Source organism: Siniperca chuatsi, linkage group LG9 (genome assembly GCF_020085105.1).
Source record: "Siniperca chuatsi isolate FFG_IHB_CAS linkage group LG9, ASM2008510v1, whole genome shotgun sequence".
In the NCBI taxonomy this organism is placed as follows: Eukaryota; Metazoa; Chordata; class Actinopteri; order Centrarchiformes; family Sinipercidae; genus Siniperca; species Siniperca chuatsi.
The window spans coordinates 3,288,154-3,299,983 of record NC_058050.1 but is presented as its reverse complement, the minus strand read 5'-3'; the positions used below and the strand labels follow the sequence as shown (position 1 = coordinate 3,299,983).

The 11,830-nt window shown below is 39.3% G+C and overlaps 1 protein-coding gene across 4 annotated transcripts in view; it reads right to left on the bottom strand.

Moving 5' to 3' along the window:
- Positions 1–3,061: 3,061 nt before the first annotated feature.
- Positions 3,062–11,830, bottom strand: part of atg5 (ATG5 autophagy related 5 homolog (S. cerevisiae)) — a 39,857-nt gene continuing 31,088 nt past the window's right edge. For 2 of the 4 annotated variants that reach the window (XM_044209499.1, XM_044209500.1), the window contains exon 8: positions 3,062–4,919. In XM_044209499.1, the coding sequence (XP_044065434.1) occupies positions 4,783–4,919 (137 nt within the window). In that variant the 3' untranslated portion in view covers positions 3,062–4,782. Of the gene's footprint in view, positions 4,920–5,974; positions 6,109–11,830 lie in introns of all 4 variants that reach the window. The other 2 variants (XM_044209498.1, XR_006379321.1) reach the window with 2 other exon arrangements.

Sequence of the window (11,830 nt, the reverse complement as noted above, 5' to 3'; positions counted from 1 at the left end):
GAAAAAACTCGGTTTCAAATGTCAAGTATTTCTCTATAAAATTAAATATTCATGACTAAATAAGAAACAGTCAAAAGTTTGAAAAGTTAAACATTGCTAGTAATTATTTATTGGCACTTAGACAGTGACCATGCAACATGAGCAATAAATCCCTCAACTGTGATCATGTTTTTTATCCAAATGTTACTAACCTTTCTCCATCTGAGCACAAACACAGATATCTCTGATATGAAAAAAAACAAAACTGTTCAAACTTTGTGTTCATGTCGGGCCACATCGCTCAAAGTAAGAAGCCAATTGAGAAAATACATTTTCAGGGCCTTTAAGTGTCTCTGAAACCTTCATTAAACTAAAGTGTGGAGAGGCGGGCTTGGAAGGTCACTGGTTAAAACCCCAGACAGGCAGAATAAACCTGGCTGGGGTACTTTCCCCTCCCTCATTACCACCACTGAGGTGCCCTTTCCCATGAGCAAGGCACGTCATCTCAACCTCTCCAGTGCAGCTGCTCAGTTTCCAGCAGATCTGATTGTGGTTGTACTGGGCAGCTTCCAGGTGTGAATGAGTGTTAATGAAAAAAAGGGGGGAAGCCCAACCTCTCCCTGCTTTTTTTTTTGGCTAAAAACTGGTCAGGGACAGAAAATACAACAATACACGTCGACATTTCCAATCAGATTGAGGAAGGGGAAAAAAAAGGAGTTGGAAATGCAGCACTGCAAACAATTTACCTTCGACTCATTCAATCTAAACACCTCACTAAGCCCCCCCCCCATTTCCTGTCTCTCGCCCGCTCCTCAGTGTGTTGTACAGTACAGGGGTCGGACGGCAGCTCAGGAAAGAGTGTGTGTCAGCGAGATGACAGAGAGAGACACACTTTTCATCACTGCGTCACTATGTAGCAAGTACAAGTAGACACACACACACACACACACACACACACACACACACACACACACACACACACACACACACACACACACACACACACACACACACACACACACACACACACACACACACACTGTACCCTACGCCGGAGCCCCGGGTCTTGACTCAACACCATAAATCCGCCGTCCCATCATGCTTGGCGGTGAGGAAGCCTGACGTGATGACATGACGTTTGACATCACTCACACACACACACTTTAAATTAGCAGACTGGCAGCGTGACAAGAGGAGTGTGTGTGTGTGTGTGTGTGAGGAGACAAGCAGCATTCCATTGGATGTCTTCTCACACACACACCTGCAGGGGGCTATAAATGATGTCTGTAATTATGTACACACACAAATCACACACTCACACTGTACAGTTTAATTCCGCGAAACAGAGCTTGCTCACATCGAGACAAACACACAAGTACACACACACACACACACACACACACACACACACACACACACACAGTGACAGAGCAGCCCAAGGCCTGTCTGAGAGCACAGTTTAGTGGTCTCATTAGCAGCGGGTGGAATGCCAACAGATAATTAACCAGGAGAGATGAAGAGAGAGAGGGAGGGCGAGTGTCAGCAGTAAAACACATTAGAGAGAGATGTTCTTTATGAGATGGATAAAGTGAAAAGATGCTAAAACACCAGAGGGGAAGGAAGCTGGCTTTGTCTTGTCTGCCGGTTCAAACCCAGAAACCAATCAATCAGACACTTTCACCAACCAGCTGAGCTCCAGACTAACACCGTCCTCTGTACCAGGGAGGAATACAATAATGTACAGATGACAGGAAAACAGTTTAAGGATGATGTGTTCTTAAGATAAGGCTGGTGTTATTGAGTAGTTTTTCATATAGTCAACAAATCCCTATCCTGTCTATGGCACTCAGCCCCAAGCCCACTGGTTCCTACAGAAGACGGAAATCTTTAAAAACACCTCACAAATATATAGTTTCATTTTTAAAAAACACTCAGTGATTTTCTAAAACAGCTGGTCACTGTAGTTTTTAAACAAACGTTACAGAGACAGGAGTAAATTGTGCATTCTTTTGGGACTATGTTGAGCGGCAGATTAATCCACATCTGGTGCTCTAGTGGATATTTCCGGCAGCAGGACGGTGTATTTGGGACTGAGTCAAAATAAACTACAGTGTGTGTGTTCATGGTAATGAGGGAACGTGTCAGCCAGTGCAACAGTGTGGCTCATTGATGTGTTTTTAATAGTTTTTGGACAACAATGGAGCTCTATGGCTCAGAGGAAGAAGATATAGCAGGCTTTAATACACAGACAATAATTGTTAGTAGGATCAATTAATTGTTGGTTTGGTCTTTTCATGTCATTCTCTGTCTAGTTTACTTGGATCAAATATTTCCTGATTTAAAAGGTCACTTCACCCAAATTACATATATGTCCATATTTCCTCACATCAACAGCATCATCTCTTTCCAGAAACAGTGTCCCCGTTAATCTTCATACTGTACGTCACTGTGAACAACTTTTAGTTGAACTACTTTGCACTGAAGAAACAGTCCCCATGAAAAACCACTAGCTTCTTTGTTTGCTCGTTTAATGTAATATGGGACTCTTCAAAGTTATGTTTACGCAAAATTCTTCTGAGGAACTTATTTGTTATTTTGCTAAATAAAAAAAGACTCGCCAAAGTAAGATATCAGTACAAGTATTGTCATGGTATTGCTACTGAAACTCAGGTAACAATTTTTAACCGGTACTGAAAAACTCTAAATGACACCCAGCTCTAATAAGGAAGGTGACATTTTCAATTTCATTTTCGTCTTCACCTTGCTGGAAAGTGAAGGTAACTGAGGTCGAGCTGACGGCATTATGGACACATAAATATTTCAACTAAATAATAAGTTTACCTGGAATGTAAAAAACAAAAACGATTTTATATTAAATATGGTAAATCTTCAGTGCACATAGTGATTTGGGACAGTTCCGCCAACCTGACTTTCTATACTGAATGAAATCTTCAATGCTGTGAATGGAAAAAGTCAAAATGAGTAACATGCTTTATAAAGTTTCACTGCTGTAAAATGTGTTTAAATACATATTGTGCAGTTTTTCTCTTCAAATAATAACTAATAATCGCTGACAATTAAATATTTGAATCAACTCACTTTTATTTTAAGCAATTCGGGATAACAGTGTCAGCTGAATGATTTAATAAAAAATGTATTTCAGTATGAAAAGATGTAAAAACAAGACAAAATGCTGCTATACGATGCAAAAAAAACCCATGATTGATTATGGTCTCACCATCTAGTAGTCAAGTAATTCGATCTGGGCAGCCATGAACTAAAGTTAGTGTTCTGACAAAAGTCATATATGCTTTTGCCAGTTTTGTTTCTGTCCAAAAACTGCAATTTGACAATGAAAGCATATGTAAGACATGTCAAACAACTGTGGCCCCCAGTAGCCTGCTGTCTCATTATCTAAGCTGAGTTCTAAAATGAAACAAAACCAGATGGTCATTTAAGTTTGGCAGCAGACAAAGAGCCTCGGGCCGAATCTGACAAAAACAGACAGTAAAACAGCTTAACTGTGTTGTATTGATGGAGAGAAATCAACACCTGCTATTGAAAACATGTGGACTTTTTTCCCATGACCGTCAAACAAAATGCTTTAGCCTCATTAATAGCTTGTTCACTCTCAAAAGACACCCTGTGAAAATCCTGCATCGCCATCTGTCTTCAACTTGTTTGAAACTGTAATTTCTCGTTAAGGTGAAGATGAAAAATGAAAATAAACAAACATTAATTACATTGTTTTTGAGTTAAAGCTGAAATTTAATGCTAATTCAGGAACAGTACCGGGTGATGATACTTGGACATTCTGTCTGCTTGTTAGGTTGCTTTTTCAAATAACTCAAAATTAGATATTTATCTCACCAGTGGCACCAGACGCTCAGTTCAAACCGGACCCCAAGTGTGCTGGGATCAGTGCGAGAAACCAAATGTGTCAGTCACTGGCCTCAGAGCTCCAAAATAGCTTGTCCTCTTCTTTTTTTCAGCTCACTTTGTCAAATGAAGCCAAATGTTAATGCACGCAAACCTAACCAACAGAAAATCCTCTGTAAAAAGTCAAAAGCAGACCACCAGAAGTTCCTGGGGAGTTTTTGGAGATGCTAATGTTTGCAGGCTGTGATGTAAACTCAGAGTAACTTTGTGTGTCCAGACGTTTTTGCAGGGACAATGAAAATGCATGAATGTGGTAACTTCAGCAGGACTGGATACGCCTCCCCCCAAATCCCAAACAATCCTTTCTCCCTGTCAACAGGACAGTCTTTGTCTTGGACTGGACAAGGAGGAAGATATATGGCAGGATTGGAAAACGAGGGATCCATTCACCTCCTCTCCTCCCATGGAGATGTTTGTTTGTTCAGAGAGGAGTAGAAGAGGAGGAGGTGGAGGAGAAGATGCAAGATAGTAGAGTAGAAAAAGAAGAGATCCTCTGCTCATTTAACCGCCTCTTCACCAAAAGAAATGTCTTTTCTTTTGGGAGCAGAGGAGGAAGAGAAGATCTTTTCATCCTCACGTCCTATAAACAAGTTTTGAGGGGAAAAGAGGAGTAGTAGTAGTGGTGGGAGGAGTAGAAATATAAAATAGACAACAAGATGGAAAAGGAGGTTTGTTAAATACCTCCTTCACATCCTTTGTTCGTCTTTATCGACAAGATTCTGATATCCTTCTCGTTAAAGAGTCTGTTAGTTCAGAGTTTCCACCGTTTAGAGCTACCATTTCCGGAGTTACCCAGCCGGCTGGCGGATCGGCTGGTTGGTCGGTCGGCTGTCACGGTGACAGTGAGGAGTGGTAGGCGTGGCCTCAGTCAGTGGGGGTGGGGATGACACAGATGTGCAGGAAGTTGTCAGGGTGGCTGAGGTGTTCGCTGAGCCACTGCAGAGGAGTCTCCAGCAGCGGTTCGATACCGTGGATCACCACCTGGTAACGCTTCTGCTCACCTGGATGGAGACAGAGGGAAAATTCATTTAATAATAATTAACTAGTAGCATCTTTTAATTCATTTCTTGAAACTCACTTTTACTAGAAGGCCCAATTCTGATTCAAACATAGGTACCTATGTCGTACCATGTTTTTTGTTTGTTTTTTATTCGGTTTTCTCTTCTTCTATATTTTTCTCTAATCTCATTATTTCAGTATATTTTTAATGTTTGTCTCTGTTTTACTTTGAAGCACTTTGTAACTTTGAAAAGTTCTACATAAATTAAGTTATTTTATTTCTATATGAAGAAGTAGAAAAAAGAAAGAAAATGGGGGAGAAGAAGGGATTGAGGAAAGAAAAAAGAATGAAAAGAGGAAAAAGAGGAGAAAAGGAGGGGAAGATAGAAAACAAAGAGGAAAGGAAAGAGAGAAAAGCAATTAAGAACAAAAAGGAGAGGAGAGAGAGAGTGAGATGTAGAAAATTAGGACTGGTACAGGAATAACGGTAGAGAGGAGAGGAGGAAATGAGTAAATTCAAGAGCAGCAGAGGGAAGGAAAGGAAAGAAGAGAGGGTGAAAGGAGAAGCATGTAAAGAGAAAAGATGAAAATAGTTGGAAGGGAAGATGGTGGAGAAAAATTAAGAAAGGAGACAGTAGGTCAGAAAAAGAAAGAAGAAAGATAAAAAGGCAGATTGAGAGGAGCAACAGTAGAGAGAAAAGAGAAAGAGAGATGGTTGCATGAGGTGAGAGAGACCACATCAGACACTACAGTAATACCACTGGTGTGGTGGGTGAGAGAGAGAGAGAGAGAGAGAGAAAGAGAGAGAGAATGTGAGAGAGAGAGAGAGAGAGAGAGAGAGAGAGAGAGAGCGTATGAGTGTAAATGTGAGTGTGTGTTCAGTTATGAAGGAGAGTAAAGCGACAGTTGATTGTTTTTGTGTTCGTCGTTGACAGGATTCGAATTTTTAACTTTCACTCTGACAGTTTGTAGTTTCAGAGTGTGTGCGTGTGTGGGTGTGAGTGTGTGAGTGTGTGTGTGTGTGTGTGTCTCTGGCTGATGGCCTCCTGTAACTGACCCCGCCCACATGCTGAAAGGCCACGACCGCAAATCGTCCGTTACGAGCAGCAACTTTCTCAGCCCTCTCGACCTTCTGGGGTTGTGTGATTTGCAAAGAGGAGATTTCTGACGATTCAGTGACATTCAGGGAGCCTGAAAGTTCGAGCTTACATTTTCACTTACATTCAGGACTTAATTGAACGTAAAGCCTGTGTTACAAACAGGGTGAGAACATATTTTCAAATGTACTATTTCTATGTATATGTATTTAAATAGCTGGTAGCTCTTGAGAATTAAATACATTAGTATCTCATGCTCAAAATGGCATGAAAGCTTGCCAGCTCTCTAACAGCTGAGGTCATGATAATTTCAGGACTTGAAAACCGAGTTAAAGGCCAGAAAAGCACCTGCATGCACACAGGTTATTAAGCTTCAGATGTTAATTCCTGCTTACATTTTCCTTCTTGTAGTTTAAATTCGACAAAAAAACTTAAAATGTCCATCTTTAGTGGCAATTTAATCTAGTCTGGATTAATTCTTTCTTTTTTTTAATGAAAAATATGAGGTCAGGTTGAAGCTGTTTCTAATGCAAATTGGTCTGATGAAGCAAAACTGATGGACTCAAGTGATTTGTTTTACATTTACATTTTTCACTAGAAACTAGTCAAACTTTAAAAAATGCCCAGCTGTTTAACGAAAAATAAGAATTTAACTTCACTTCCAGGCTGATTCATGTTTCAAGACAAATATTTTTGCAGTTTTGCTGTGAACGGTCCAGAAAGTGACAAATGTATTGCTCAGCTGTAAAACATAAACTATTCTTTAACATGTTTATTAACATGAAAACAGTTAATGCAGCTGTCTTTTGGTTTGGTTAGTCTTAGAAATGGAAATTATAATTTATGCTTTTTGTTTAGGTTTCAGTTTAAAATATATTTTGTTATTTAAAGTCATTTTCAGGGTTAGGGTTAGAACAATTTTCCTATGCAATCAGCATGTTCTGTCTGTGCGTGAGAAAGACAGACAGTGGTGGGCCTTGTCCCGTCTATCATTCACCTCACACACACACACACACACACCCCTCACCCCCGCAACACACACACACACAGGTCGTCCTCATTCACCCACCGGTACATGACATTTTAGCTCCACGTAATATCAGGAGGACAGTTGAGACAGAGCGTTAACTGACGGTCTGAGAAGCGGCTCCACCCTACACCTGCTTATTGGCTGGAAAACAACAACGTGCACGAAACTAATGTCAGGAAACAATGCAAGAAATGTGCTCAGCAATGGTTTTCTTCTGAAAATTACAGATGTGCACATTTAGGCCAGAGGTGGGTGTAAGAGGTGGGCTGCCTCTGCAGGCTAAATATTTTACCAGCTAATTTAGCTGAAGTTTGGTGAATGCAGGCTGTGCTTCTTTTACTTTAGTAAAAGTACAGAAGTATCAGCAACAAAATGTACTTAAAGTATCAAAAGTAAAAGTACTCATAATGCAAAGTGGCTACTGTCAGTGTTGTACTGTTAGAGTATTTGATCAGTATTACTGATGCATTAATATGTAAGCGGTACTTTAATGTTGTCGTTGGTCAAGGTAGAGCTAATTTTCACTACCTTATATGCTATTGGGAGTTTAATCTGTAACGATGGATCATATTTTTGACTGATCCTATGTTTTGTATGTAAAATCTTAATTTGAAAAGTAACTAGTAATTATGGCTCTTAAATAAATGTAGTGAAGTGAAAAGTACAGTATTTCTCTCTGAAATGTAGTGAAGTATAAGTATAAAGTAGCATAAAATGGAAAAAAAGGAAATGATGAAAGAAATGAAGAAGACACTAAAATGAATTAGGTTTAAGCACTGAAAGTATTGGAAAAGGCAGTCAAAGTATAAGCATGGATACTAGTTGAAGTGTACTGAATGAAGCCACTGATTATAATCAGTAGTCATAATTAATGTCACTGTTTCTATTTTTTTAAGCAAAATTTGGGATTTTTTTTTGGTATTTAATTTAAATGTGAAGGAAAAAAAATCAGATGTAAGAAAATCAATGCTGCAAAATTCCAGATGAACTGGATTTTAAAAATACCACAAACAGCGCAAATATTGTTTTAAGTATTTTTAAAATTACTTTGAGGGACAATTTGCAGCTGCATAATCAGTAGCTCTCTTGCATCATCTCTTTATTTTGTTCTTTATTTTCCATCAGGGGAAATGGATTCTCAGATGTTCTCTTCACCAGACGAAAAAAATATTGTAAACTGATATGCCTCATTAAAAAAAGGTATTAACCTGGAAAAATTGGTGAAAATTAGTTGAAAGTAATTTCTTATTGTTTATCTACAACTACAATTTATTATTACTTACTCTTTGCAGCACTACTTTAAAAAGGTGTTATTATAGTATAATTCCTTTTTTCTAATTGGCTTTTGCTTATTTCATTATCAGAAGATGACTGTTAAGCTGCTATAAAAAGTATAACAGATGATGAATTCAAATGAGCTCTCAACAGAGAGGTCACAATGTGAATGTTCACAGAAAGTAAAAGGTGTGATCCTGCCTATATGACAGCAATAGTGAGAACACTTTCTCTGGTTCACACACACACACCCCAATCCCCCCCCCCACCCCAAAACACACACCCCAATCCCCCACCCCCACCCCAAACACACACACACACACACACACACACACACACACATTTCTGGGTGGCGTTTCTTACCCATCTCTAACCTTTAGGCCTGGTGTTGCCTGAAGCAGATGTGGGCGGAGTAGGTGTATTCTTACAGTCTCACTATGAGAAATGGGGGGAATTCACAATTGGCCACACCCCCAAACACACACACACACACACACACACACACACACACACATCCCACTCAAATACATATTACTGTAGATCATCACATTAGCCACCTGCACCTACAGTAAATGTCTCAAACACACATGTACAGTCTCACGCTCATACCCAAACAAAGAATTTGGAGAGGTATGATAAAAATGCAGAAAAAACTGTGACAGATAAGGACAGTCTGGACTCATGGTTTATCGTATTTTGGTCGTCACTGTCAGTAATGAATTCCTGTAATAAAGATGTTGTTAATGGCTGTGACTGATTAAAACTGATTAAAACTGCTTTAAGAGCTGAAACTTGTTAAGCAGCAAATTTAAGACAGCAGAGAAAAAAGCTTTTTTTCCACAAAAACATGGCAGACAGACGGTACTTTTGTGTTATCTTAGAAAGAAATCGAGCTGCTCTTACAGTACCATTTCCAGTAATCTTAAAGAGTGAACTTTCAAACATTCAGGTTCCTCACAATCTAACTTCCATCACAAGTGTGACCCACTTAATTCTGATAGTTTTGACTTGACAAGACTTGAGGGCAACAAAAGATGACATGAATGTGTCTAAAGATATCTGAACTCTGGGAGGTGCTATAGAGTATAGAAAAAGTCAAGTCAAAGTGCAATCGGCATTTTAAACTCTGAAAAAATGACCTGCAAAAATTGTAGTATTGTACTTTTTTCTAAATTTTTTGCTTTAAAAATGTAGGATTCAGTCATTTTGGAGCTTGACCCATACTCAGAACTAAAAGTCAGGATATCTAGGCCAGATGCTGCTACAGTTTTGACAACTTCAATCTGTCTTTTCAAGCCCCTAAAATGTATGAAAATGCAACACTAAATCACTGGACTACCCCTTTAATTAACAACCATTGTGAGTGCAAAGGACTCTTCTCACAGTGAATCCACCAATAAATTCTCTCATCAGTTTCATCATTTATTAGATGGAGAATCCTGCTGCCTATTTTATAATGTCTGACTTAAAATTGGCTTATCCATAGTGTTTTGTCGGTTTATTAAACTGGTTTTATTCATTCCAGAGCGGACACGGAGAGTCTGACAGCAAGCTACTCTTGGCTGGTTAGCTCTGACTACCAGCTCTATATGGCTGTTCTGCTACACTGAGCGGTGGTCAGTCTGTAAGTTACTCTGGTCGGTGTCTCCGTACCTTCCGCGTCAAACTACAGCCACAAGGCCACGTCCCCTGCAGTGGTTGTCCTGTGCAGTCCTCTGCTGCATCTTTGCAATATGCTGAGATAGAGGGAGCTAGCAGAATTTGTGTGTAGTTCCTCTTTAAAGTGATGTTGAATTTGGTAGTATATTGCCCTGTGCTACTGTGTAGCTTCCTGGCCATGATGAAACCCCCAAATCTGTGATCTGTTGCTCCTGTTTTGAGGACAGGGGTGACAAAGACATGTCTGATGATGAAGAAGTTCAGAATAAAAGTTGTAAATCCGATGTTCTTCATCTATTCATAATTGTCTCTTTAAAGTGATGCTAAAGATGAGTTTGCATAATAAAAACATGAGGTAATTATTATGAGGTAATTATTTTTTGTCAGAAAATGCATGGTGCAGTTTTATCACTGGTAAAAAAATATTTTTGGCTGGTAAATTTTTTCAGTTTACGTGCCAAAAAGTTAATTTTGGACCCTCACTTCATTTGACAAAAAACCTTTACCATGAGATAAAATCAAAGGATGCTCAGGCCTTCTTTACTAAACTACACCATGCTGTTTAATACTTCAATACTGTGTTACTGTGACCTTTGACCTGCCAGTGAAAAAAGCTGAGAGTTGAAATTTGTCGAAAATTGAGATTTCACAAACAAGTAAATAACTCTGATTATTAACTTTAACCAGAAAAAACTATTGTTTCCTTGACTATTTCAACACTATTTCCTTTACTGGGTTTAGTCAAATTACTAGTTATTACTGTGCATATAAATGTATTTTATGGCATATTTAAATGTCCTATAAGTGAAAGTTGCCTATTGGAAAAGTTTCAGTGAGAACAAATCCCAACAGCACTAGCTGATGAGACCAGACAGGGAGCCGGTAGTTTAATAAAGAGTAAAGCGGAAATGCATTTCTTCCTCACCACAATCAAATTATCAATAACCTGCTTGTATTGCTAAATAGCAGCCACTGTTTGAATAAATATGGGCTTATTTATCCGCTGTAACACACACACACACACACACACACACACACACCCACACCCACCCTGTGGTTGAGTAGTACATGACCGCCGGCCAAGACAACATGTTTTGTCAGTCGAGCGAAGCCAACCACTATTTAGGAAGACCGCAACACTGCGCTCTCCTCACAGACAAACACACAGTCTGACTGTACGAATGGCATCTGGTCAGACTGACTGACTGACTGACATACTGGCTGACTCAATCAATTACTGACTGACTGACTGGTGGACTAAAATAACGACTGGCTACCTACTGAATGACTGACTGGTGGGAAGTCCAACTGGCATGCAGCATACATTATTTTCATTACTGATTCATCTATGATTATTGCTTTGGATAAACCAATTAGTCAGTCACAAAAAGTAAAAAATAGTTATAAATTCACATTGCAATGTCCCCAAGCCCAAGCTGACGTCTTCAAATTGACTGTTTCTTCCAACCAACAGTCCAAAACCTCTCAAAATCAATTTTGAGAGGCTGACACCAGCAAATGTTAGGCATTTTTGCTTTATGAAGTATAAATAAACAGTTGTAAAAACTGTCTGTTGATCGACTAATCGATAAATCGACTTATTATTTGAGCAACAGTTGAGTGGCACAAAAACATATACACAGCCAGCAGTTTCATTGAAAGTACTCGTGCTGCCAGTGCGAGTGATGCGAGCAGAGCTACTCTGGTTTCAAAAAGTGTATTTCAGCAACATTTTGCAGCTCACTTTTTGCATGCAGCGACATTTTGCACGCCTCCACCACACCAATGTTACTGCTTAAAAAAATCCATTTGAACTTTGGGATTTTGTTGATTCTGGGGATGAAGAGAAGCT